At 40.9% G+C, this 25,245-nt stretch overlaps 1 protein-coding gene across 7 annotated transcripts in view; it reads left to right on the top strand.

The window, feature by feature from the left end:
• The first annotated feature begins 1,665 nt into the window (after window positions 1-1,665).
• cflara (CASP8 and FADD like apoptosis regulator a) overlaps window positions 1,666-25,245 on the top strand; it is a 40,320-nt gene continuing 16,740 nt past the window's right edge. For 2 of the 7 annotated variants that reach the window (XM_088931195.1, XM_088931188.1), the window contains exons 1-5: window positions 1,830-2,416; window positions 2,772-2,851; window positions 4,016-4,407; window positions 4,742-4,847; window positions 23,253-23,388. In XM_088931195.1, coding sequence (XP_088787321.1) covers window positions 4,115-4,407; window positions 4,742-4,847; window positions 23,253-23,388 — 535 coding nt within the window. In that variant the 5' untranslated portion in view covers window positions 1,830-2,416; window positions 2,772-2,851; window positions 4,016-4,114. Of the gene's footprint in view, window positions 1,777-1,829; window positions 2,417-2,771; window positions 2,852-4,015; window positions 4,408-4,741; window positions 4,848-23,252; window positions 23,389-25,245 lie in introns of those variants that run through there. The other 5 variants (XM_088931189.1, XM_088931191.1, XM_088931192.1 and 2 more) reach the window with 5 other exon arrangements.

The raw sequence follows: 25,245 nt of genomic DNA, 5'->3' as shown, positions 1-25,245 counted from the left end.
ATACCAGTGGGCACAATGAGTAAAGGAGATGCTCCAAGTTTTAAGAGGAGCTAAGGTGTCAAGAGTAGTCAAGAAAAGTATTAAACATTTGTCCTTTACAGAATCAGAGTTCAAAAAGTAGGAAAAGAAGGACAGAGCACAATTTGCAAACATTCATTGGTCAACTGATCACCACCTGCAAAAATATACGGAGCATGAGAGTGAAAATGTGAAATAGAAAATTCTAAATCAAAAAGAATAGTTAAGTGGTTAGAATCCAAAAAAATCAATTTCAGATATGCACTCAAAAATGCATTATGTGTGTTGTCATTGTAGAATCTCTAAGGCTTCAATGAAAACGTAGAAGCATTTTCCTGGACATTGTTCAAGCATGGCAAACCCTGGTCCTGGAGAGCCACAGTCCAGCAAATATTATACGTCATCTTTCCATCATTTTCTAAAGACTCAGAAGATTTTAATATTGATTAATTCAATATGTTTATCGATTCCATTTATATCGGTTGGTTAACTTTTATGTGCACATTTCAAGAATTTAAGCAAGGATAGTCCATCAACGGTCATGGAGCGTGTTGCTGTATTAATTTCAAGTGCTCTCAATTCATCAATTCATCTGCTGAAGTGAAAACTATTATTTTAAGATTTCAGAAATGAATTTGACCCATTACCCGATACCCCTTTGCTGCTTTCAAATGCTATGTTTTATTTATTATCTCAGGAGCACTACCCTGCAAAAGGTATTCCACACAACATCTTCAGAATTGAAGCCCTCATTGTCAAGCATGGGAGGTTTTATGTTTGGGATGATTTGAGGGACGCTAAAATACCATCATATTACCGGTAATTTTGAGTTTGCTTCAACATAACTTTCGTAATTTTATTTTAGGGGTCCATTAACTCACCCAAAATATCAAGAATGTCACCTGTTCCAAATAGAAGTTTACTTTGAAACACTAGTAATAGGTGTGGCTTAGTTGTGTGTGTTAACTTTCGTTTTGAGTTTAAGGTGGTCCTTTCCCTGGGTAGGAAGTATAAATACAAGGTGTGGTCCAGTTCGGCTTCGAGAAAAAAATTATACCAGAACACTATTCATTGCTAATAATTTATGTTGTGAATGTAGAAAAATAAAATCTAAAAATTCCCATTAATTGTGTGGTGCTAAATGTCATGATGATCGTAATATCGCACATAACCCAATTAAGACGTTCCCCCTAAATACAATAGTTTTAGGGTAACACGCCTATTAAAATATTCCTATGTGTGCCCCTAAGATAAAGTATTTACTCGAAATGGCTGTACAGATTATATGTATCTATTCTTAATATTTTTAAAAATGTGGTAAATACACAAAATGTCTCCGATACACGTCATTGTTAGTCAAGATAACATTTCTTCATATCTAAGTTACAATATACATTACTAGACTATTAGATTTAAGCTAGTGGTATACTGGATGTGGTTGTTAGACATTTAATTTTACGCATAAATTAAAATGCATACTGTCGAAACTGAGGATGTGATTTTTCTTGGGTCCCCAGATATTACCATAACGCTTGGGGAACCTTTTCTGGAATTTCCATTGAAAGGCCGTTATCAGCGGAATTCCACCTTAATAAAAATAGTATTTCGCTTTCTTTTCTATTTTGTTCACATCTAGATGGTTACCATCGAACAATGTGGTATGTTCATTGTGATTTACATAGTGTATAGTGTAATCATCGATTTGCATTCTACGATTCACGCATTCTGGACAAGAGACAACATGTAATGACTTTTAAGGTAATCCGAAGTGGAAATCCTGTTTGCTGGGCGGGGTTCTTCGTTACTCCTCCAGTTTCGCAAGTAATAGAGGAATTAGGAGGTCGCAGTATTTAAGGTTGTTTTAAGGTTATTTGTGCTTTGAATTAAACTAATAAATAAGAAGCAGTTTTTAAATCGAATTTTTCTAGACTTTAACCATAATAACAGCGCAATGTAACCATCTTGAAATACGCTAATACGACAGAGTGCATTTAGGTTTTCTTTTGTGATTCTTCTGTGTTTGTGTACACCCCGTAGATTTATGGTACTTTATTCCAATTAGAACTATCGTATCATCGTCCAATTTTAATGTCACGTAGATTATCACTATGTGTTGCCTAAGTAAACACAACTGTTTGTAAAAACGACGTTCTCTCAGTCCCAGCGTTATTCGTTATTTCTTTCTGCGTGGGCAATTTTTTTCATTTTCGATTTCAGTAAAAAATGCACGAGGAATTTTATTGTCATGGAGGCAAAGTGACTCACATCCCTTTTCTTGTGTTTTCTACCATGTATGTCATTCACAAATATAAAATGGAAATACCAAGTAAAGTCCTTATTAATATTACCAGCAGTATTTCATCGGTAAGCGCCACGACCACCGAGTTTACAATTGAAGGTAAAATTATGCAGAATATTATGTGACCTTCTTTCGCATTGCTTTGTAAAGATCAGACCACTGGAATGAAAAACGACTCGGTACTTTTTAAACTCTGAGAATACAATCCATGCCTAGCTACAGATATCGACTTATTTACTATTTTTTTTTAGTTTTCGATATTAACTCTCGTGTTTTAAATGTTTTTTAAGTTACATTGAAGTCGGAGAATGGCATTTAATGAGGTGGTTTGTCAAATCGCAAAAGTATTTGGCAGCTGTTATCTTAGAACACGTGGACTTTGAGCTTGCAATTTAATGTGTCGTGGTCTGACGTAAATCTTCTTTTTTTTCCATATTCTGTATTTTTGTTTCAGGTATATACAAGGTACACTATGTGATATTGAAGGACAGTGTGGACTCATGTTTTATTGACAAAATTCATAGGGTCATGAAGGTATGAAACAATAAATATGTACATTTAATACATGCGCTGAGAGGAAACAGTAGGAGCCCATGAAGAGGAGAACTACATGTCTACAAGTGCATGTCACACATAATGAACACATGTACTAGGTGAACTATATCACTGAACTGCATTTTTATTTAATAGCTGTTTACTTCTGTGGTTAGAATGACAGGGTCTGAAGGATGTGGACCACAGTATGAGTTTGAATGGGATCAAATGTTTCCTCAAGCAAAAATGTAGTGTTTCCGTTCTTTCTGTTTCTTCTTTTGAGTCTTATTTTAAGTATATTGTTAATAGACGCTTAAAGCACAGGGATTTCAGTTCTTAACAGGCATTGAAGTTCTCTTTGAATCATCAGTAGATTGAATGGTGAATTTGGTCAAAATAACATTTCTGCACAGAACTTAATATGTTCATGATTTGAAGAACTGGATTGTCTCTTACAGCAACTTGTGTTGTTGCTTCTTCAGCCTTATGTATATAAAATATATACGTCAATTTGAATTAATTCAGAACAAGTATTAATTAAATTGTAAAACAAACTGATTTTTATTCTGAATGAAACAAACTAAGGAGTTTAAATTCAGATTGCAGTGAGTATTACAGTATATAGGCTGTTCCAATCATGTACTAAATAATTTTGGCTCACATTGCCTTCCAAAATGGAATGTTGTTCTGTGGCATCTGCGAGTCTCACGTTCAAGAATGAAACTCAAGAATGCAGGCTTTTACAAGAACTAAGTATATCTGGTATAGAAAAATATACTTACAGTGGTATATTTTTTAAAAATAAATAAGATGCATATGGTGACAGTGCAGGGGTGTTTTCTCATTTTTTGTTTAAAAAATCCATTAGGTAATAACACAGCTTCAGCTATTCTTTTTTCTCTTTCCCTGAAGGTTTTTTAATTTGGACTTTTGATTCTTAAATCGGGGCAGAAAAATTGTTTTGGGGGTTGAAAAGAAAAAAAAAGTAACTAGTCTCCTGAAAAACTAGTTAGTGGTTGATACAATAATAATTGGAAAAAAATAGTTTACTGGGTCTGTATTATTTGGTTGGGGGGAGTTTTATATCTTTTCTTAATAAAACCTACCTTTTCTTAATATTTAACATCCCAAAGTCAATATTTTCTTTTTTTCATTTTTTGGCAGATGGTATTAAAATGGAAACAGCTGCAAGGATTCGAGGTGGACAATAGGACAGTGGAATTGTCTGTATTTTAATTTCTAGCATGAGAGCACACAATTGCAATGGCTGAGGGACATTTATCCCTAACAATTAATCAGATTGCAGATGAGCTCAACTCTGAAGAATGCAAAACATTATTTTATTTGTGCGGCAACCTGGACAAGTGCAGTTCAAATGAAGATGTCAAGGACATGTTAAAAGCTCTGTTAAAAAGTGGGCAAGTGGACCATCAGTTTTTGTTGTTGGAACTTACATACAGAATCAAGCGTTTTGACATTTTGAAAAGGGTGCTAATGACAAATAGAAAGGAAGTGGAAAGCATTCTGGGAAGGAAATGCTTCATTTCTGATTACAGGTAACTTTAATTTTATTTATTTGAGTGATGCATTTTGTTCCCTCTTAATCTTTTCGGTTTATTCACCTATTTAATGTAATAAACCCCAAGTCCAGATGTTTCATGAACATTCTGTTCTCCATACTTGAAAGGAAAAGGAAAGAGGGCCCATGTCTCTACATTATTGTTCATGGTTACTATTTTATTAGTAATATACCAAACTACATACTTCATACCATTGATGTTGCATAGTTCTTCCTGTGCTTATTAAATTCAATAGTATTCAAAAATATTACTTTACTGTTTTTTAGAATGTATGCATTAACCACACTAATGTGTGATTTTACTATTCCAGAGTCTTGATGGCAGATGTAAGTGAAGAATTGAGTAAAGAAGACGTGCGATCTCTTATATTTCTTCTAAGTGACACACTGCCCAGAATGAGGCTGGAAAAGGCTAAGGTATGATTACTTCACTCTTCATATCAAAGCACAAGATTGTAACAGCAGATTGTGAATAAAGTGACTGCAGTGTTGATGAACACTACCATTGTCAGGGTCTTCAGTATATTTTCTTTGTTGACACTGACAGCAAATAAAGCACATTTTATATCAAAATGGAAAGTTTAAGAGATTCCCTACATGATATTTTAAAGCTTGAAATGAGTCACGGGGTTTAGTGTTAATATTTGTCCATACATTTATCAGATGGGTGCATTCCATCTATACATTAGTCAGTAGTCAAATTGTCTTTGATTAAATAGTTTTTTTGAAAGTCACAATGGTTTTGAAGACACTAGACACCAGTATTGTAGCAAACACTACTTGTGTACCAAAGTGCACAATGCAGCACATCATTTTTCTCTGTAACACTGGAGTCTTGAAGAGAAGGTGTTAAAAAATATGGTTGCAATTGAGGATCTTGGGTGGTTTTGGGTGGATATTTTTTGATTGTGATTTCTGATTGAACCTCCTGTTTTTCATTAATAAATTTAAAGGGCAAAGATGAATTGACTGTTTTGAAGTATGCATAACTCAGCATTAAAACCTGTCCTGGAGATTCTAGTATTTTTTTCTTTGTTTAAAAGCTGCATTTGCACAGGAAATCTAAGATTTGTGAAAGGTGATTTTCATTTTATGGGTTTATTTATATTCAAATGTTGTACAGTACCTTGCATAGAAGGTTCATTTTTTCTCTTTGTGAATAATCTGTGGCACATTCATATGTTTTAGAAGAATATTGCCACAGACCAGACAGGAAAAACAAATAGTGAAGTGCGATATGTACAATAGTGGGCACAATTAGTATAATAATAATAATTGCATACAGTTATATAGCGCTTTTCTGGACACTCCACTCAAAGCGCTTTACAGGAAATGGTCATCCCCTCCACCACCACCAATGTGCAGCATCCACCTTGTATTAGTATATAATTAGTATACCATCCTAATTTTGGCTATGGGAAACTATGACAGTGAATATCCAGCCAAGAGACAAACATATATTTCTTAAAAATAAACTTGCTTTTTCTCAAAGGGACACAGAGGTCAGGAGAGCAGTGCGAAAAGAGGTGAACATGAAGGAAAGCTAAGGATCAGTACAGGAGAAAAAAAGACAATAACATGGCTATGGGCATTGCAGGGCATTAAATCCTTGGCTAATATATGTCAGAAAGGTAATGGTAATACCATACCTTGTGTTAAATAGGATGGATGTGCAACAAATGTCAAATTCTTTAAACATGTTTTATAGCCATTTTGATTAAAAGCCCACATCCTCTTCAGTTAACACTTCTTATCTCCCATAATCCAGAGAGTTTATAAAAATTGATACAGCAGAGATGTGTAGGCAGTTTAGGAGAATTAGTGTAAGGAAACGTGCAAGTCGAGATAATGTGTGAGGAAGAATTCTGCAATCATGTGCAGATCAGTTACGTGATAATAAATAGTGAAGCAACACAACACAAAGAACACACAGAATCTTACTTGCAGCAGGAGAGAGTAGACAATCCAATGCTCAGTTTATTAATTTGGTTGGTTTATCAGCAAAGACATTTGTAAGGATCTTATTTGTTGATTTTATCTCTACTTTTAATATAATACAATCATGTTGCTTGCACAGAAACTCTTGAAGAACTTCAATTTAAACAGTAACGTGATAAGATGGGTCTTAGACCTCTTAACAAACAGGTCCCAACAGGTCAGATTGGAGAAAAGGTTATCTGACATTCCCTACACTTCCACAGGATCACCACCAGCATGTGTCTTGTCCCCCCTACTGTAAATATTTAACACTAATGATTGTAAGAGCAAACACACAGATAGATATGTCATTGAGTTTACTGATGACATAGCCCTGGTCAGTGTGGTGTCTCCGGGGGAATAGATAAATGTAATAAGTACGAAAGTACTCACACCACACACTCTTCTTTTATGTTAGTGAGGTTTCCTCCTTTTCCTTCGTTCGTCCGTCTTCCAAACCAGTCCGCAATCCGTTTTCTCTGTCCTTGTTCAGTCCGTGTTCCAAAAGTTCGTAAGATCCAACAAATCCGCGCCGAGTCCAAATCACAAGCCGTATACCGTTATCCTTTATTTATTCCGTAAATCCGTTGTCCTTAAGTCCTTGTCCACTCCAACCAAACTCCACTCTCTTCTCCGAAATGCATTCACCTACTGGCTTCTGTGCCTGTTCGCTGTTTCCGGGGCATATATATTTTGTTTCCTGATGAGACCCACCTGCGTCTCGTTGTCTTTCAGACTGAGCCCTTTCTATCTGCGGGTCAGCTGGTTTCTCTTAGCGGCCATCTTGGTCAGGTCTAAGTCAAGTATAGCGAGCAGATCGTTCCTAAAATACCTGTCCAGGATGACCCTTCCTCTGGTCCTCTTACATACCCTCACCCTGAGATCAGCCCCGTCCTCGGGCTGTCTGGAAAAGAAACAATGCATTCGGGAGAGGGCATCGACATTACCTTGTTTCCTTCCTGGTCTATAAACCGTTTGAAACTGAAACCTCTGGAGACTAAGGCCCCATCGCGTAATCCGATCATTTTTGTCCATGTTCCTTAATAACCAGGTTAGTGGCGCATGGTCAGTATACAAGATAAATCGTCTTCCCAATAAATAATATCTTAAATAATCCAGGGCCCATTTGATCGCAAGACATTCTTTTTCGATTGTGGAATAATTTTTCTCTGCAGGGCTTAACTTACGGCTAATATACAAAATGGGGTGCTCCAATCCTTCAATTTCTTGCAACAGTATGGCTCCAATCCCAGTGTCAGATGCATCAGTTTGTACCATGAATGTTTTGTTAAAATTAGGTACCTGTAAGACCGGCTGAGATGATAAAGTCCTTTTTAGTTCTTAAAAGGCCCTCTCTTCCCTTTCTGTCCATTTGATTTTTTCCAGGCAACTCGTCTTTGTTAAGTCGTGCAACGGGGTGGCAATGGAGGCAAATCTTGAAATGAACCGACGATAGTAACTTGCTAATCCCAAAAATGTTCTTATTTGCTTCTTTGTAGAAGGTTTAGGCCAGTTTTTAATTAACTGTACCTTCTGTTCTTGTGGCATGATCATTCCCCTTCCAATCGTGTAACCGAGATAATTGGCTTCCTGGGCCCCTAGACAACATTTTCTTGGATTAGCGGTTAATCCCGCTTTTCGCAAAGCTCCGGTTACTGCTCCCAAGTGTAGTAGGTGTTGTTCCCAAGTCGTGCTATGAATTACGACATCATCTAGGTAGGCAGCCGCAAAATCTCGATGAGGTCTGAGTATTCGGTCCATTAATCGCTGAAACGTAGCAGAAGCGCCGTGTAAACCAAACGGAAGGACCCGATACTGGTATAGCCCCTCCGGGGTGGCAAACGCGGTCTTGGCTTTAGCTTCTTCGGCTAGGGGTACTTGCCAATATCCCTTCGTAAGGTCCAGCGTACTGATATATCGGGCGTTACCTAATCGCTCGATTAGCTCATCTATACGAGGCATAGGATATGCGTCAAACAACGAGATCTCATTTAATCTTTTGAAGTTATTACAGAACCTAACAGTTCCGTCTGGCTTGGGTATCAGTACTATGGGGCTAGCCCACTTGCTATGGGATTCTTCTATTATCCCCATTCTTAACATTTTTTCTACCTCTTCCTTAATTAGTTTCCTTTTTGCTTCAGGTACTCGATAGGGGGCCAGCCTTACCCTTTTTCCTGGTTCCGTGATAATCTTATGTTGAATGAGGTGGGTTCGACCAGGACTTTGGGAAAAAACATCCTTGTTTTGCGACAGGAACTCTTGTAATTCTTGCTTCTGCGCCGGAGCCAGGTCCCCCATGGCGACGGCCCCCGTTTCTTCTTCCAAAGGGTCAGGGGAGAAGCGGGTGAGCAGAACTTCTGCACCATGCCATTTCTTTAGTAAATTCACATGGTAGATTTGATGCTGTCGTCGTTTGTCAGGTTGTTTAACTTTATAAGTGACCGGACCCATTTTTTCCACCACCTCATAAGGTCCCTGCCAGGAGGCCAGGAATTTACTTTCCGGGGTCGGGACCAATAGCAATACTTTCTCGCACTATAGCTCCCCTATCATAAATCTGCCGTTGCTGCGCCTGGGCCTTCTCCAGATTTTCCTTCACAATGGGAACAACAATGTTTATTCTTTCCCTCATTTGTTCCACATGTTCAATGACAGTCTGTAATGGTGAAGGTTGATGCTCCCAGTACTCTTTGATCAGGTCTAATAATCCCCGTGGTCTCCGAGCGTATAATAACTCAAAAGGAGAGAACCCAGTCGAGGCCTGCGGTACTTCTCGGATAGCAAACATTAGATAAGGGAGCAATTGATCCCAATTTTTGCCATCCTTTTGCATGGCCTTCCTCAGCATGCTTTTCAGGGTTTTATTAAAGCGCTCCACTAGTCCGTCTGTTTGCGGGTGATAAACAGAGGTTCTGATCTGATGAATTCCCAATAGTTTACTTAGGTCTTGCATGACCTTTGACATAAAAGGAGTCCCTTGATCGGTTAAGATCTCCTTAGGGATTCCCACTCTAGAGAAAATGTGCACTAGCTCTCTAGCTATGTTTTTGGCCGTAGCCGTCCTCAGAGGAATGGCTTCGGGGTACCTCGTGGCATAGTCCACTATCACCAGTATATACTGATGTCCCTTTGTAGTTTTAATCAGGGGTCCCACTAAGTCCATCCCAATCCGCTCAAAAGGAGTATCTATTATTGGGAGGGGAATCAGAGGGTTTTTATAATAAGGTTGTGGGGCAGTTTTCTGACAGGCTGGGCATTCCCGACAATATCTTTCGATGGCCTTGTATATTCCGGGCCAGAAAAATCGAGAAAGTAGTCTTTCAGCCATTTTCTTCACGCCCAGATGTCCTCCCAAGAGGTAGCTATGGGCCAAGCTGAGGAGTTTCGACTGGTAGGCTCGGGGAATGAGGAGTTGCTCCAATTCTTCTTGTCCTCTCTTCTGCACCTGATAGAGGAGATTGTTTTTTACCATAAAATAAGGGTAATTCAGAGGACTAGTATTATTACACAACTCCCCTTCAATTTTTCTCACATGTCCCCAAGCATGTCTTAAATTCCCATCTTCCAACTGGGCCGTTTCGAACCTACCTCGATGTTCTGGTAGCTCCCAGTCTGGTAAATCCATATTTAAGAACTCATCTCCAAGTTCCGAGCCTTCTCCTGGTTGGTCCGCCTCTCCAGGGGAATCTGTGTTATCGTCTGTATCTCCCGGACAGGGGAGTGGATTTTGACTAGCCAACTGGACAGTATTCAGAATTTGAAGAAAGTGGGGACAGTCACGTCCCAACACCACAGGGTAAGGCAATTGTTCAACCACCCCTACAGTCGAACTATACATTCCCATTTCTGTAGTAATGGAAACTTCCACCGATGGATACACCTTAGTTTCCCCATGAATGCACGTAATAGGTATCCCCACCTTGCCTGACCTTGGTCCCTTCAGGTAGGGCTGTAGAGGTCACCAGGGTCACCATACTTCCAGAGTCTAACAGGGCCTCGACAGGCTTTTCCCCTATCTTGATTTTAGCAATGTGGGGCGCCTCGCAAGATGGGACACTCGCCGTGAGGTAGTTCCACTTGGCTTCCTCTCTGGTGTCCACCTGCATAGGTTCACCCCAGTTGGGACAATTACTGGCCAAATGTCCCTCTTCATGGCACTTAAAACACCTTCGGGTCTCTTTCCATGGTCGGGGCCTTTGAACTGATCTTTCTTGAAAAGATGTTGTAAATTGAGGAGGACCTCGATGGTCCCGGTACTTCAGTGACTGAAAGTTCGTTCCATTCCCTGAACTCTCAGGTCTCCTCCTCTCCTCTTTTCGAAATTCCCCTCTCTCTTCCTTAATCAAGGCCTCTGTGGCATGGTGTCTGTCCACTAAATCAACGGCCTGGTCTAAGGTCTGGGGATCCCCATCACTCACTTTTCTTTTCAAGTGAACAGGCAGACTCCTCACAAAGTGGTCCAATACTACTCTTTCTACCACTTGCCCCGAGTTTAGTTTGTCTGGCTGAAGCCATTTCTTCGCCAGATGTACTAGGTCAAACATCTGAGATCTAGTGGGCTTGTCTACTTGATACTTCCAGTTATGGAACCGGACTGCTCGTATCGCCGTGGTTACCCCTAATCTCGCCAAAATCTCCCTTTTTAGAGTTTCATAGTTCTCCGCATCCTTTTCTTTTAAATTGTAATAAGCCTTCTGGGCTTCCCCAATTAAATAAGGCGCTACTCTCCCTGCCCATTGCTCTCTGGGCCATGCATTCCTGGCAGCTGTTCTCTCAAAGGTGGTTAAATATGCTTCCACATCATCGAGCTCCTTCATCTTTTGAAGCCCAATTTCTTCCATCTTACTGGGTTCTCTCCCTGTTACCTAGGACCGTCTAATTTCTTCTCCTAATCTTTGCAATTTTTCTCTCACCAAATTCTGCTCTTCTATAACTCGTTGATTCGTCTCCATTTGAATCTTATTAGCCTCCTGCTGTGCCTGTATGGCTTCTTGTTGTCCTTTTAAAGCCTGGAACTGGGTTAAGGTGGCTTCGGACAATTGTTGTATCAATTGTTCCATTATTCTTAGCAAGAGTTTTCACCCAAACCGCGAGAGAAGAGGAAAAAAAAATCAACTTTTTATTTCCACAAATCTTAGTCACAATCAGCGGGTTGCCCGCATCCTCCACCAATTGTGGTGTCTCCAGGGGGAATAGATAAATGTAATAAGTATGAAAGTACTCACACCACACACTCTTCTTTTATGTTAGTGAGGTTTCCTCCTTTTCCTTCATTCGTCCGTCTTCCAAGCCAGTCCGCAATCCGTTTTCTCTGTCCTTGTTCAGTCCGTGTTCCAAAAGTTCGTAAGATCCAACAAATCCGCGCCGAGTCCAAATCACAAGCCGTATACCGTTATCCTTTATTTATTCCGTAAATCCGTTGTCCTTAAGTCTTTTTCCACTCCAACCAAACTCCGCTCTCTTCTACGAAATGCATTCACCTACTGGCTTCCGTGCCTGTTCACTGTTTCCGGGGCATATATATTTTGTTTCCTGATGAGACCCACCTGCGTCTCATTGTCTTTCAGACTGAGCCCTTTCCATCTGCGGGTCAGCTGGTTTCTCTTAGCGGCCATCTTGGTCAGGTCTAACTCAAGTATAGCGAGCAGATCGTTCTTAAAATACCTGTCCAGGATGACCCTTCCTCTGGTCCTCTTACATCAGAATATTAAAATACTCAGAAAATCATCATGGTCCCATTTTTGGGTCCCATTCCAAATGATTTTACTGGTGCAATGAGTTCTCTTTCACGATTGAAAACAAAGGAACTTCTTTGATTTTAGGAAAAATGTAACACCCCTCCAACCTACTGTAATTAATGGTCAGACTGTAGAAATTGTCTGTGACTACAAGTACTTGGGACTGGTCATAGACAAAAACCTAAGATGGGCCAAATGTTGTGACACTGTTTATAAAAAAGGCCAACGGAAACTTTTTTTTCTTAGGAAACTCAGCTATTTCAAAGTAGATATAACTATTTTAGGAGTTTTCTATAAGTAATTTATTGAAAGTGAACGGTGTGCCATAGGCTTAGTCTTGGGGCAATTACTTTTTATTATATGCTTCCTCTAGGTTAGATTATATGCAAACGTGTTCTTCAGTTTCATTTTAATGCAGTTGATACGTTGTGCAACATGAAGCTCGGGTTGACAACAAATTCCTTGAAGTTTAATAGTGGCAAAACAGAAATTTTTATGGTGGGCTGCAAGTGTCAGATGAAAAAGCTGGAGAGCTTCATGGTAATGGCTTCCCCATTACTTCCCCATTCACGCGCAAGATGTAGTCAGGAATTTGGGAATCATACTTGACCTTCTCTTGTTTTTTTAATCCCATGTGGAAAATGTGATTAAGACATCTTTTTTTCCATCTTAGAAGTATTGCTTGTATAATGTAATCCTTATCAGTGTCCGATGCTGAGTGCCTGATTCACGTATTTATAATATCAGGGCTTGATTTCTGCATTCCTTACTCTCTGGGCCCTCTGACACTCTTCTTAATATGTTGCAAAACTCTGCAGCTAGACTTTGTTCACTCCAGACATTGGCAGCATATCACTTCTAATAAAGCTTGAAAAGGGATAGAGACTGTTAAGGTTGAATACTACATTCAAATCCCAAAGAGTGGGATAAATCAGAGCAGTCAGATCTATTCTGGAAAAGTGGACAATCAGATTATTCAAGACCACTGCATTGTCCCCTAACTGTTACTATTGTCTTGTTAAGACTGGGAAAATATTGACTTCAGATCTTTGCTTAACATCTACAAGAAAAATTAATCCGTATACAATTTCACTTATGTACCGGGTAAAAGGATATATGCTGGTTGACGAATATGAGTTCCTGGTCACCTAATTCAGTATGACAGAGGGTGTTTATCTATGTTTAGCTGCATCTAGGTCTTGCCCAAGACTGTGTTCATGTGAAACCCATGCTGTAGGCAAGAGTCATCATGAAGTTCAAAATTAAAGTGGGTTTAATTATAAGTAAGATCTGTTTAGGAAAAAAATACCTAGACTTCTTTAAATAAATGCTAAATAAATACACAAATGTATTCAAGGAAATTTAATGCATGTTGTTTATTTTTATTTGTATTTATTTTTAATGGGCCTTTTTGAGGAATGATAGAAATTCATACTGGTCATATCTCAGTCAGAAATATTTTGACAGTTACCAAAATCTGTCGTTTAGTCCATAAATAATTATAATAATTATGTGTGCAAAGTGTACAAAAGTTCAAGTTTGTCAGTCCAACCATATACAGGTATACAGAGGAGTGAGATATCATTCTCCAGGTCTACAGTGCGAATACAGACAGACACTGATAAGACAATGCTATAGACAATGTAGACATAGACATTTCTGACAAGGTTAATGGTACAAGCAATGTGCATAGTGCATTTTACTTTACAGGATTGTGCAAAGAATACATCAGACAGTATGCCTGATATTAGGCAAAAAAGAACTAGGTTTCCAGATTTGGAGTAGGTGCAGTAGGTACCAGGGTGTTGTGAGCCTGACAGCCTGTGAAAAAAGGTGTTGGAGCTGGCCCGTATACTGCGATACCTTTTACCAGATGGTAGGAGGGCAAGACGTAGCAGGAGAGGTGGGAGGGATCGTCCACAATACTGGAGGCTTTGTGTGTGCAGCATTTGTGGTAGATGTCCTGAATGGACGGAAGGGAGGCTCCAGTGATGTTTTCTGCTGTATTGCCAATTCGTTGCAGGGACTTGCACTTGGAGACGTTGTTGTGCTTTTTTAGCTAGAGAGGTAGTGTTGATGGTCCAAGTGAGGTCATCTGTGATTTGCACACCAAGAAACTTAGTACTTCTAGCTGTCTCCACAGGGGAGCTGTTGATGTGCAGTGGAGAGTGATCAGCGTGGGCCCTCCTGAAGTCAGTTATCATCTCATTCGTCTTATCGACATTCAGAGACAGATTGTTGTTGAAGCACCAGTCCGCTAGTTGCTCCACCTCATCTCTGTATGGTGCCTCATCGTTGTTACTAATGAGGCCCACCACTGTCGTGTCATCAGCAAACGTGATGATGTAAATTAGCACTGTGCTTAGCAGTGCAGTCATGAGTCATCAGCATGAACAGGAATGGGCTAAATACACAGCTCTGGGGGGTTCCGGTGTTCAGTATCATGGTACTAGAGACATTGTTTCCAATCCGGACTGTCTGAGGTCTCTTGGTCAGAAAGTCCAGGATACAGTTACAAAGGGAGGTGTTAAGGTTCAGCAAGCTCAGTTTTTCTATCAGTTTCTGGGGGATGTTTGTGTTAAATGCTGAACTGAAGTCAATGAACAGCATTCTTACATAAGTGTCCCTCTTATCCAGATGGGACAGGGCAAGGTGAAGGGCGAGGGATACAGCATCATCGGTAGACCGGTTGGGACGATACGCAGACTGGAGGGGGCCCAGAGAGGTGGAGAGTCTGGACTTAATGTGGCCCATGACTAACATTTTGAAGCACAATTGCTGTGGGTGCCACAGGGCAATAGTCATTGAGACAGGACACAGTAGACTTCTTCGACACTGGTATAATCATGGTGGTCTTGAAACATAAAGGGATGACAGCCTGGCACAGGGAGATATTAAAAATGTCTGTAAAAACATCAGCTAACTGTGCTGCACATTCCTTGAGCACGCGACCAGGTATATTGCCAGGTCCAGGTTAACTTTTGCTAATATCTTCCTCTCAGCTGCGGACAGGCAAAGCACCTGATCATCGGGAGGAGGTATGGTCTTTCGCAAAGGCACTGTATTTAGTGCTTCAAATTGAGAATAAAAGTCACTCAGCGCATCCAGAAGGTAGGACTCTCCGTCACTGGCGCGTGGAGTAGTCCTGTAATCAGTAATGGCCTGGGTACGCTGCCACATGCACTGAGTGTCTCTGGTGACCGTGAATCTTCCATGCGTAGTTGCACTTTGCCTCCCTGATGGCACGAGACAGGTTGGCCCTCGCAGTCCTAAGGGCTTCCTTGTCACTTGATCTAAGTGCTGCATTGCGAGTTTTTAGTAGTGCGCGGACCTCTGCAGTCAGTCATGGCTTCTGGTTGGCCTGTGTGATAATAGATTTAGAGACAGTGACATAATCTATGCATTTGCTGATGTAGCTAGTCACAGTTGCTGCATACTCCTCTAGATTGACATAGTTTTCATAGGTAGCGGCCTCCCTGAACATATTCCAGTCTGTGTGCTCAAAGCAGCCCCTGTAATGCTGAAGTGGCTCCCTCTGGCCATACCCTGATCTGGTTCAAAACTGGTTTGGCACCTTTGAGCAGTGGTCTGTGTGCTAGAATAAGCATCACAGAAGTGTTGTCAGAGTAGCCCAGGTGGGGGTGGTGGGGCAGCTTTGTATGCATCATGGATATTTGTATAAGCTAAGTCCAGTATGTTTGCCACTATCAAAACATATTGATAGAATTTAGGGAGGACTGCCTTAAAATCCGCGTGGTTGAAATCGTCGGCAACAATAACACAGCCGTCAGGGTGATTAGTTCGCTGATGGCCCTGTAAAGGACACACAGTGCCTCTTTTGACTCAGAAGGTGTTACGTTTAAGTATTGTAAGGGTTGTATGTGGTTTTGAAGTTTGTTGGACTGAATGTTTCTTGGATAGAAAATTAAACTTCCCAGACTGAATTGTCCTTTGACTGATGTGAAGTCATATGCATCAATCCTTGTGATGTTTGTGTTTTTGTTGTGTGGTAGTTTAAACAAAATGCTGGTACTGTTAATAAGATGCCTACACACTTTTTTGGTGATTTTGCTGAAAGTCCAGGGCTTATGTGAAACTGAATAAATTAATGGGTACAGTCTGGAGTATACAGGTGGTATTCAGGCTGTAAACATCCTAAAAATTGAGGTGGATATTTTATTTCTCCTTTGCAAGCAAGCTCATTGTCAACCCTCATAAGATACCTCTTGTTTTGTCATAATAACTCAACATTACAAACAAGAGGAAGCCATTTGATCTTTCTAGATTATATGCAGAAGCTGTATGTACAGTATGTAACCTTTTCTGGAATGGCCCCAGGGAATATGCTTTAACATTATGCTTGGGTGGATTGTTCTTGACACTAGCAACAATGTTATTACTATTTTCATGTATCTGTCTTTCTCAATAGGGTGCAGGATTTAAAATTTTGTAGCATATCCCCACATTGTCTCCTCTGTTCAAGACCTTGAATCATTTGCTTTTCTCTGTCACATTGCCTAAAGGCCTCAAATTTATCTTATCTCACTTCATTTAACTTATTTCAGAGGGTTTCTATATACCTTTTGTAATGTGGATCAAAGCTGAACAAGAGAAACACGATGCTGGCAGAAGCAGTTTCCTTTTAAATATCTGACTTGCAGTTATTAGTAGAAAGTGTGGATTACATCATAATGTAAAACAGATTTTTAGGTGTTCTTTCTGTCTACTAAGAACAGTGACAATGATCAAATGAAACCTGTAATTAAGCCAGTTAAGTATTCTGTTATGTAGCTGAAAGTTTGGCTGTGAACAAAAATCTGCCGTTGCATCGTCCTCCAAGACCTGGTTTGGGAACTGCTGAGTACAAGAGTGGTACTCATTCCTGGTCCTAGATTACCCCTGCACCTACTGCTTTGTGTTTTAGCTGCACCCTTAATTACCAGTATATTTCGTGCCTGTAGTTGATGTGCTTGCTGGTTTAGACTTTATTCTACACTTCATCTTTGATTTTAAAAAAAGCTTCAAAGTACATTCCCAATAACTTCAGCACACAGAACAGTGTGATCTTACTGTCTTCGGAAATTCAGATACAGTTGCATTGTGTATTTGTGAAGTCAAAATGTTTTTTAAAGGGTTCTGCTTTAACATATCTCTGAAAAATACAGCATAGCATTAATAGATAATAAACCAAAATGATAAACTGTCTACTGAAAATTGGGGACTTTCTGTGAATAAAAAAAAAATTGTAATTGTGTAAATCATGACCATAAAAATATTGTAATCGTTTGAAGATAAAGTTGTGGGGGTGTCCTTAAAGTTGAACTTAATTTCCTGTATTTACTTGAGTTCAGCTGGGGATTTCAGAAGCCTGATATATCCAGGTTAGCTGGGACAAAGCTGAAATAGTTTGGATAGTTTGATGTTTGAAATAGTTTGATGTTCAACTTGATGATCCTGTAATATTACAAGATTATACTGTACATAGTATTGAAATGATAAAAAAGTGATGCTTACGGATGCTTACGGTAGCCTATGCTCTTAACTAGTGTGGTGTTTCTGGGGGAGAGTTTATGTAAATGAAGGTAGTACTCACACCACACTTTTCTTTCCTGAGATCCGTGGCGTTTCTTCCTCCAACTGTCTTCCAAATACAGTCCGTAATCCGTTCCCTTAGACCTGATCCGATCCGAGTTCCAAAAGTCCGTAATAAAGCCAATCCGCGATGTATCCTTAACCAGTGTCCGTAATCCAAAACCATAAACCTTTTCTCCTTTCCGTAGTCCGTTATTCCTTAGCCCGATCTTTAACATGCACCTCTTTCCTCTCTTTTCCTCCAAACCGCATTCACCTTACCGGCTTCCGCCCTGTTCACTGCCTCCGGGGCACTTATATTTCGGCTCCTGATGCGGCTCAGCTGTGTCTCATTGCTTCTCAGGGTAGAACCTTTCCATTTACTGGTCAGCTGATTCTTTTTGGCCGCCATTTTGCTAAGGTCCATATTTAGTATTTTCAGTGTTTCGTTCCTGAAATACCGGTTAGAGATTACCCTTCCCCGGGTCCTCTTACATTCCCTCCCCCTGAGATCAGCCCCGACCTCGGGCGATCTAGAAAAAAATAAACAGTGCATTCGGGAGAGGGCGTCTACATTTCCTTGTTTCCTTCCGGGTCTGTATACCGTTTGGAATTGAAATCTTTGCAGACTAAGACCCCATCGTGTAATTCTATCGTTTTAATCCATATTTTGTAACATCCATGTTAATGGCGCATGATCTGTGTATAATATAAATTGTCTTCCCTATAAATAATACTTCAAATAGTCTAGGGCCCATTTGATTGCTATACATTCTTTCTCTGTCATAGAATAGTGTTTTTCGGCCGGATTCAACTTATGGATGATATACAGAATAGGATGCTCCAGCCCTTCAATTTCTTGCAACAGTATGGCTCCAATCCCAGTGTCCGAAGCATCAGTTTGTACCATGAAAGGCTTACTGAAGTCTGGTACCTGTAAGACGGGTTGAGAAGCGAGAGTTGCTTTTAAGTCTCGGAAAGCCCTCTCTTCCAAGTCGGTCCATTTTATTTTCTCCGGACAGCTCATCTTCGTCAGATCGTGTAGAGGGGCGGCCATGGATGCAAACCCTGGAATGAAACGTCGATAGTAACTTGCCAGTCCCAAAAACGTTCGAATTTGCTTCTTGGTAGCTGGTTTGGGCCAGTTCTTGATTAATTGTACCTTCTGATCTTGGGGCATGATCAATCCTCTCCCGATCGTATAACCCAGGTAATTGGCTTCCCTAGCCCCCAGACAACATTTATTTGGGTTGGCCATTAATCCTGCTGCTCGCAACGCTCCAGTCACTGCTTCCAGGTGTTGTAGATGTTGTTCCCAGGTCGTGCTGTGGATTACGACGTCATCCAAGTAGGCGGCTGCAAAATCCCGATACGGTCTCAGAATTCGGTCCATCAATCTTTGAAATGTTGCGGAGCACCATGCAAACCGAAGGGTAGGACCCTATACTGATATAGTCCCTCAGGTGTGGCAAAAGCGGTTTTGGCTTTATCTTCTTTGGCCAGCGGCACTTGCCAATATCCCTTCGTAAGATCAAGGGTGCTGATGTATCGAGCGTTACCTAATCGCTCGATTAGTTCATCTATACGGGGCATGGGGTATGCATCAAACCGCGAGATCTCATTTAACCTTTTGAAATTGTTGCAAAATCGAATAGTTCCATCCGGCTTGGGGATCAGAACTATCGGGCTAGCCCACTCACTATGGGATTCCTCGATTATTCCCATCTCCAGCATTTTTCCCACCTCTTCTTTAATCAATTTCCTCTTGGCTTCTGGTACTCGATACGGGGGTAGCCTTACCTTTTTCCCTGATTCCGTGACAATCTTATGTTGTATAAGGTGGGTTCGACCAGGTGTCCGGGAAAAAACATCTTTGTTTTGGGTTAGGAATTCTTGTAGTTCCTGTTTCTGTGCCGGAGCCAGGTCTCCCACGGCTACCGCACCCGTTTCTTCTTCCAGAGGGTCTGGGGAAAAGTGGGTGAGCAGAACTTCGGAGCCATGCCATTTTTTCAGCAAATTGACGTGGTAGATTTGATGCTGCCGTCTTCTGTCATGTTGCTTGACCTTATAGTTGACTGGCCCCACCTTTTCCACCACTTCATAAGGTCCCTGCCAGGATGCCAAGAATTTACACTCTGGGGTTGGAACTAGAACCAGTACTCTGTCCCCAATCTGAAATTCCCTCGCAACTGCTCCCCTATTATAAATTTGTTGTTGTTGAGCCTGGGCTTTCTCCAGGTTTTCTTTCACTATGGGAACAATAACATTTATTCTTTCTCTCATCTGTTCCACATGCTCAATGATAGTTTGTAAAGGGGAAGGTTGATCCCACGATTCTTTGACCACGTCCAGTAGGCCCCATGGTTTCCGAGAGTATAATAATTCAAATGGGGAAAATCCAGTCGAAGCCTGCGGTACTTCTCGAACCGCAAACATGAGATACGGGAGCAGCTGATCCCAATTTTTCCCATCCTTTTGCATCGTCTTCCTAAGCATGCTTTTCAGGGTCTTATTAAAACGTTCTACTAGACCATCGGTTTGAGGGTGATAAACAGAGGTTTGGATCTGCTGTATACCCAGTAGCTTACATAAGTCTCGCATGACTTTAGACATAAAAGGTGTTCCTTGATCAGTTAGGATCTCTTTAGGAATTCCGACTCGAGCGAACAGTTGTACTAGCTCCCTAGCTATGTTTTTGGCGGTGGCAGCTCTCAACGGAATGGCTTCGGGGTACCTGGTAGCATAGTCTACTATTACTAAAATATACTGGTGACCTTTGGTGGTTCTGATCAGGGGCCCCACCAAATCCATCCCAATTCGTTCGAAGGGGGTTTCAATAATTGGGAGGGGAATCAAAGGGTTCCTATAATAAGGTTGTGGCGCACTTTTCTGACACTCGGGGCATTCCCGACAGTACTTCTCGATGGCCTTATAGATCCCTGGCCAAAAGAACCTAGAGAGGAGTCTCTCGGATGTCTTCTTTACCCCCAGGTGCCCGCCCAGGAGGTGGCTATGGGCCAAGTTGAGGAGCTTCATCTGGTAGGCCCGGGGAATAAGGAGTTGTTCCACTTCTTCCTGTCCCTTCTGCTGCACCTGATAGAGGAGATGATTCTTTGTCATAAAATATGGGTAACTCACTGTATTAGGATCAGTACACCACTCCCCATCAATTTTCCTGACATGCCCCCACGCATGTCTCAAGTTCCCATCTTCTAGTTGGGCCGTCCCAAACTTACCACGACGTTCTGGGGTTTCCCAGTTCGGTAGATCCATATTTTCAAACTCAACTCCAAGTTCAGCTCCGCCTTCTTGTGGGTCCGTCTCATCAGGGTCGTCGGTAGGGGCGTCACCACGGTCTTCCGGGCAGGGGATTGGTCTTAGCCTAGCTGTTTGGACCGTGTTCCAAATCTGGAGGAAATGGGGACAGTCTCGTCCCAGTATGACAGGGTATGGCAACTGCTCAACCACTCCTACCATTGAGCGGTAGGTCCCCTGTTCTGTAGAGATGCTCAATTCGACCGTCAGATAGTCCTTGGTGTCCCCGTGAATGCAAGTAATAGGTATTCCCTCTGTTCTCGGAATCTCTAGTTCTCCCGGAAGTATTGTAGGGGTCACCAGGGTCACAGCACTGCCAGTCCAACAAGGCCTCGATGGGTTCTCCCCCTATCTCAACTTTCGTAACATGGGGATCCTCGCAGGTCAGGACCCGTGCTGTAAGGTAGCTACATTTGGCTTCACCTCTGGGGTCTACCTGCATGGGTTCGGACAGGCCGGGGCAATAGCTGGCTAAATGCCCTTCTTCCTGACAATTAAAACATCGCCGGGTTTCTTTCCATGGCCGGGGCCTTGAGTCAGACCTCCCCCGAAGGGATTTTTTATATTGTATAGGTTCCGGATAATCACTATACTTTATTGGCCGATACTTCATTTCGGTTTCCAGAATCTTGGGGCTTCTTCTCTCCTCCTTCCGAAAGTCCCCCTTTTCCTCCCTAATCAGGGCCTCTGTGGCATGGTGTCTGTCCACCAAGTCCACGGCCTGATCTAGTGTCTGGGGATCCCTTTCACTTACTTTCCTTTTCAGGTGAACAGGCAGACTCCTCACAAAATGATCCAATACCACCCTTTCTACCACCTGTCCTGGGTTTAATTCTTCTGGCTGGAGCCATTTCTTTGCCAGATGTACCAGGTCAAACATCTGAGACCTCGTAGGCTTGTTCACCTGGTAGCTCCAATTGTGAAACCGGACTGCTCGTATCGCCATGGTTACCCCTAGTCTTGCCAATATCTCCTTTTTCAGAGTCTCATAATTCTCTGCATCTTCCTCTTTTTAATCATAATATGCTTTTTGGGCTTCTCCAATTAAATAAGGGGCTACTCTCCCAGCCCATTGCTCTTTGGGCCATGCATTTCGAGATGCAGTTCTTTCAAAGGTGGTTAAATATGCTTCCACATCATCAAGCTCAGTCATCTTTTGTAGCGTAATTTGTTCCGCCTGAACGGTGTCTCTCCCCGCTACCGGGGCCTGCCGGATTTCTTCCCCTAATCTGTGCAATTCTGCGCGTACTAATTTTTGCTCCTCTATAATTCGTTCGTTAGTTTCGCTTTGGATTTGGTTCGCCTCCCGTTGCGCTTCGATAGCTTCTTGTTGTCCTTTTAATGCCTGGAATTGGGCGAGGGTGGCCTGGGACAACTGCTGTATTAATTGTTCCATAGTTTTTCTTCACACGCGCAAAGCGAAACCCGCACACACACACAAAAAAAAAAACTTGCTTTCTTTGATTCTCAAACCAGAGCGGGAGTTGCCCGCATCCTCCACCAATTGTGGTGTCTCCGGGGTAAATGAATGTAAATGAAGGTAGTACTCACACCACACTTTTCTTTCCTGAGATCCGTGGCGTTTCTTCCTCCAACTGTCTTCCAAATACAGTCCGTAATCCGTTCCCTTAGACCTGATCCGATCCGAGTTCCAAAAGTCCGTAATAAAACCAATCCGCGATGTATCCTTAACCAGTGTCCGTAATCCAAAACCATAAATCTTTTCTCCTTTCCATAGTCCGTTATTCCTTAGCCCGATCTTTAACATGCACCTCTTTCCTCTCTTTTCCTCCAAACCGCATTCACCTTACCGGCTTCCGCCCTGTTCACTGCCTCCGGGGCACTTATATTTCGGCTCCTGATGCGGCTCAGCTGTGTCTCATTGTTTCTCAGGGTAGACCCTTTCCATTTACTGGTCAGCTGATTCTTTTTGGTCGCCATTTTGCTAAGGTCCATATTTAGTATTTTCAGTGTTTCGTTCCTGAAATACCGGTTAGAGATGACCCTTCCCCGGGTCCTCTTACACTAGATATAAATCAGATTGCAAGGCTCAGAGGAAAACTATGTATATGATCTACATCTTCCATAGTATAAGGGTTGTACATAAAGTACACTTGATTCACAATTTCTGGTTGCAATGAACAAGAGTTGAAATTGAACAATTGTGGAAAGTGAGAAAAAGCAGCCCTTAACTTTGCTCTTCTAACACTTTTTGCAGAGTTTTCTCGATGTCATAGTGGAGCTGGAAAAGGTGGACATGGTCTCTCATGAGAATCTGGATTTGATAGAGCAGTGCTTACGAGGCATTCACAGAATAGACTTAGCCAAGAAGATTAACGTGTATCAGCGGAAAGGTAAGAAGGGGGAACCTACAACTATATATATATAACTTCATATTCCATTATTTTGAAAAATTCATCTACCAGGAGTCTTGAAATTAGAACAGAAGTGAGATTATAAATGAGAGGAGATAAATCACCAAATTCCTTACTCTCAATCACATTTCTCAAAAAATGAAGTTTATTTAGCTTAGACAGAAATGGAAATGGAAAGTTTATACATTTTTAGCTAACTCAGTATAATCATAAGTTTTATGGCAGTAGGTCACTGGGCACATGCATAATGTTTTTAAATGACAGACAGACTCTTTGTATATTTAAATGTTATTATTCTTTAGTATAATAAAACTATTGAGGTTAATTTATGTGATGTCTTAAAATGCCAGAAAAATGTTTGTGTAGTATTAAATCTGCCAAAATGAGCCTAATAGCCTAATAACGCCATCCTGCATTATCAAAATTACCTGTCTGCAAAATTGTTTTCAAGTGCAGACGCTGCAACTTGATGCATTCCAGAGATATATATTGTAATATATATTACAATAATATATATATCACAGAGTGACTGTAGCTCATCGGCAGCTTGTAAATGATCTGTATGCTGAGAGGCTATTCCAGTGGAGTGTTGTCGTGTTTTATTTTCCAATGAATGCCATTTTTCCTTGATAGATTTGATTGAAAACGAATTAATTAGGAGAAAGTGTGTGCATACATTGTGATGAGCATTAAGCTTTTTCAGCATTTTTCTTTAACACAAAGATAGTCTCCTTGGATATTTTACATAATCTCCTATTGTGCAGATTAAATAAAAAAATTACTGTTTAGCAGTATACTCTATTTAATTAATTTAATTTAAGTTCTTGTCCAATATTTTGTGTGTTCTGACAAGCCTGTCTGGAAGTGTCAATTTTTTCAGTAGGGTCAGACAAGCTCAAAATGCTAGGACATACAGTGGCATTACAGAAAACTGTATCAAAATCTTGCCATAGCCAGATTTTTTCCTGATCTGCGTCCAGTGGAACATCTGTGCAACCATTTCACCAAACCATTTCACCAATGTAACCATCCAGCCTTCACTACAGAAAGAGTGGTGTATCCCAGAGGCAGCTTTTGCGTCAATGCTGCTGAGAACTGTTAATGTTCAGGGAGGGTCCTGATGCACTAAGAATTCAGAATTCCACCACCTTGAAATTTACTCTCCACCGTTCCATTTTCTAACTGCTTCTTCAGGCTCTTAGGGGAGCTGGAGCCTATCACAGCAAGCAATGGGTGCAAGGCAGGGAAGTTTATTCTCAATATTGATTAAATGCTAATGCATGAACACCAAAAATGTACCTATGTGAATTTAAACATTTGCTTTCAAATTTACAATCTTGAATTTTATTTTCTGGGGGAATTTCACTCCTTGACCATTTTTAATTCCACTTCTATTCTGAAACACTGTACACTACTCAAAAAAAAGAGTTCCAACTGATTCGTGTACAATTCATGTTAGAATAAAACAAATACATTTGTAATGTTGACATGGTAGACTTTCTAGTTTTGACTATTATTGAAAGGCAAAGTGCTGTAAAACTTAAATATTTTTGTTACTGGAATTAAAAAAAAACATATTCTTTTTCAGCTATAAAATAAAACCAGTACAAAACTTAAGAGGCCAAATGTTTAGGCCCATACTGAGGTGGTATGACACATATAGCAAAAATCTAGGTTTTGAGTGCTAACTTAATTTTTTGTTTTGACAGTGTGCCACATTTCTAGGACACTGGAAGCTTATCCTGATTTGTATTTTTGATTTTGTTTGGTATCTGCATTTAAAATAGTTGAATACATCTAGAAGATATCAAGTGTTGAAGAAGTCTTGTGGTTCTT

This window comes from Atractosteus spatula, chromosome 13 (assembly GCF_055471065.1).
Source record: "Atractosteus spatula isolate fAtrSpa1 chromosome 13, fAtrSpa1.hap1, whole genome shotgun sequence".
NCBI lineage: Eukaryota > Metazoa > Chordata > Actinopteri > Semionotiformes > Lepisosteidae > Atractosteus > Atractosteus spatula.
This window is presented reverse-complemented; position numbering and strand designations above follow the sequence as displayed.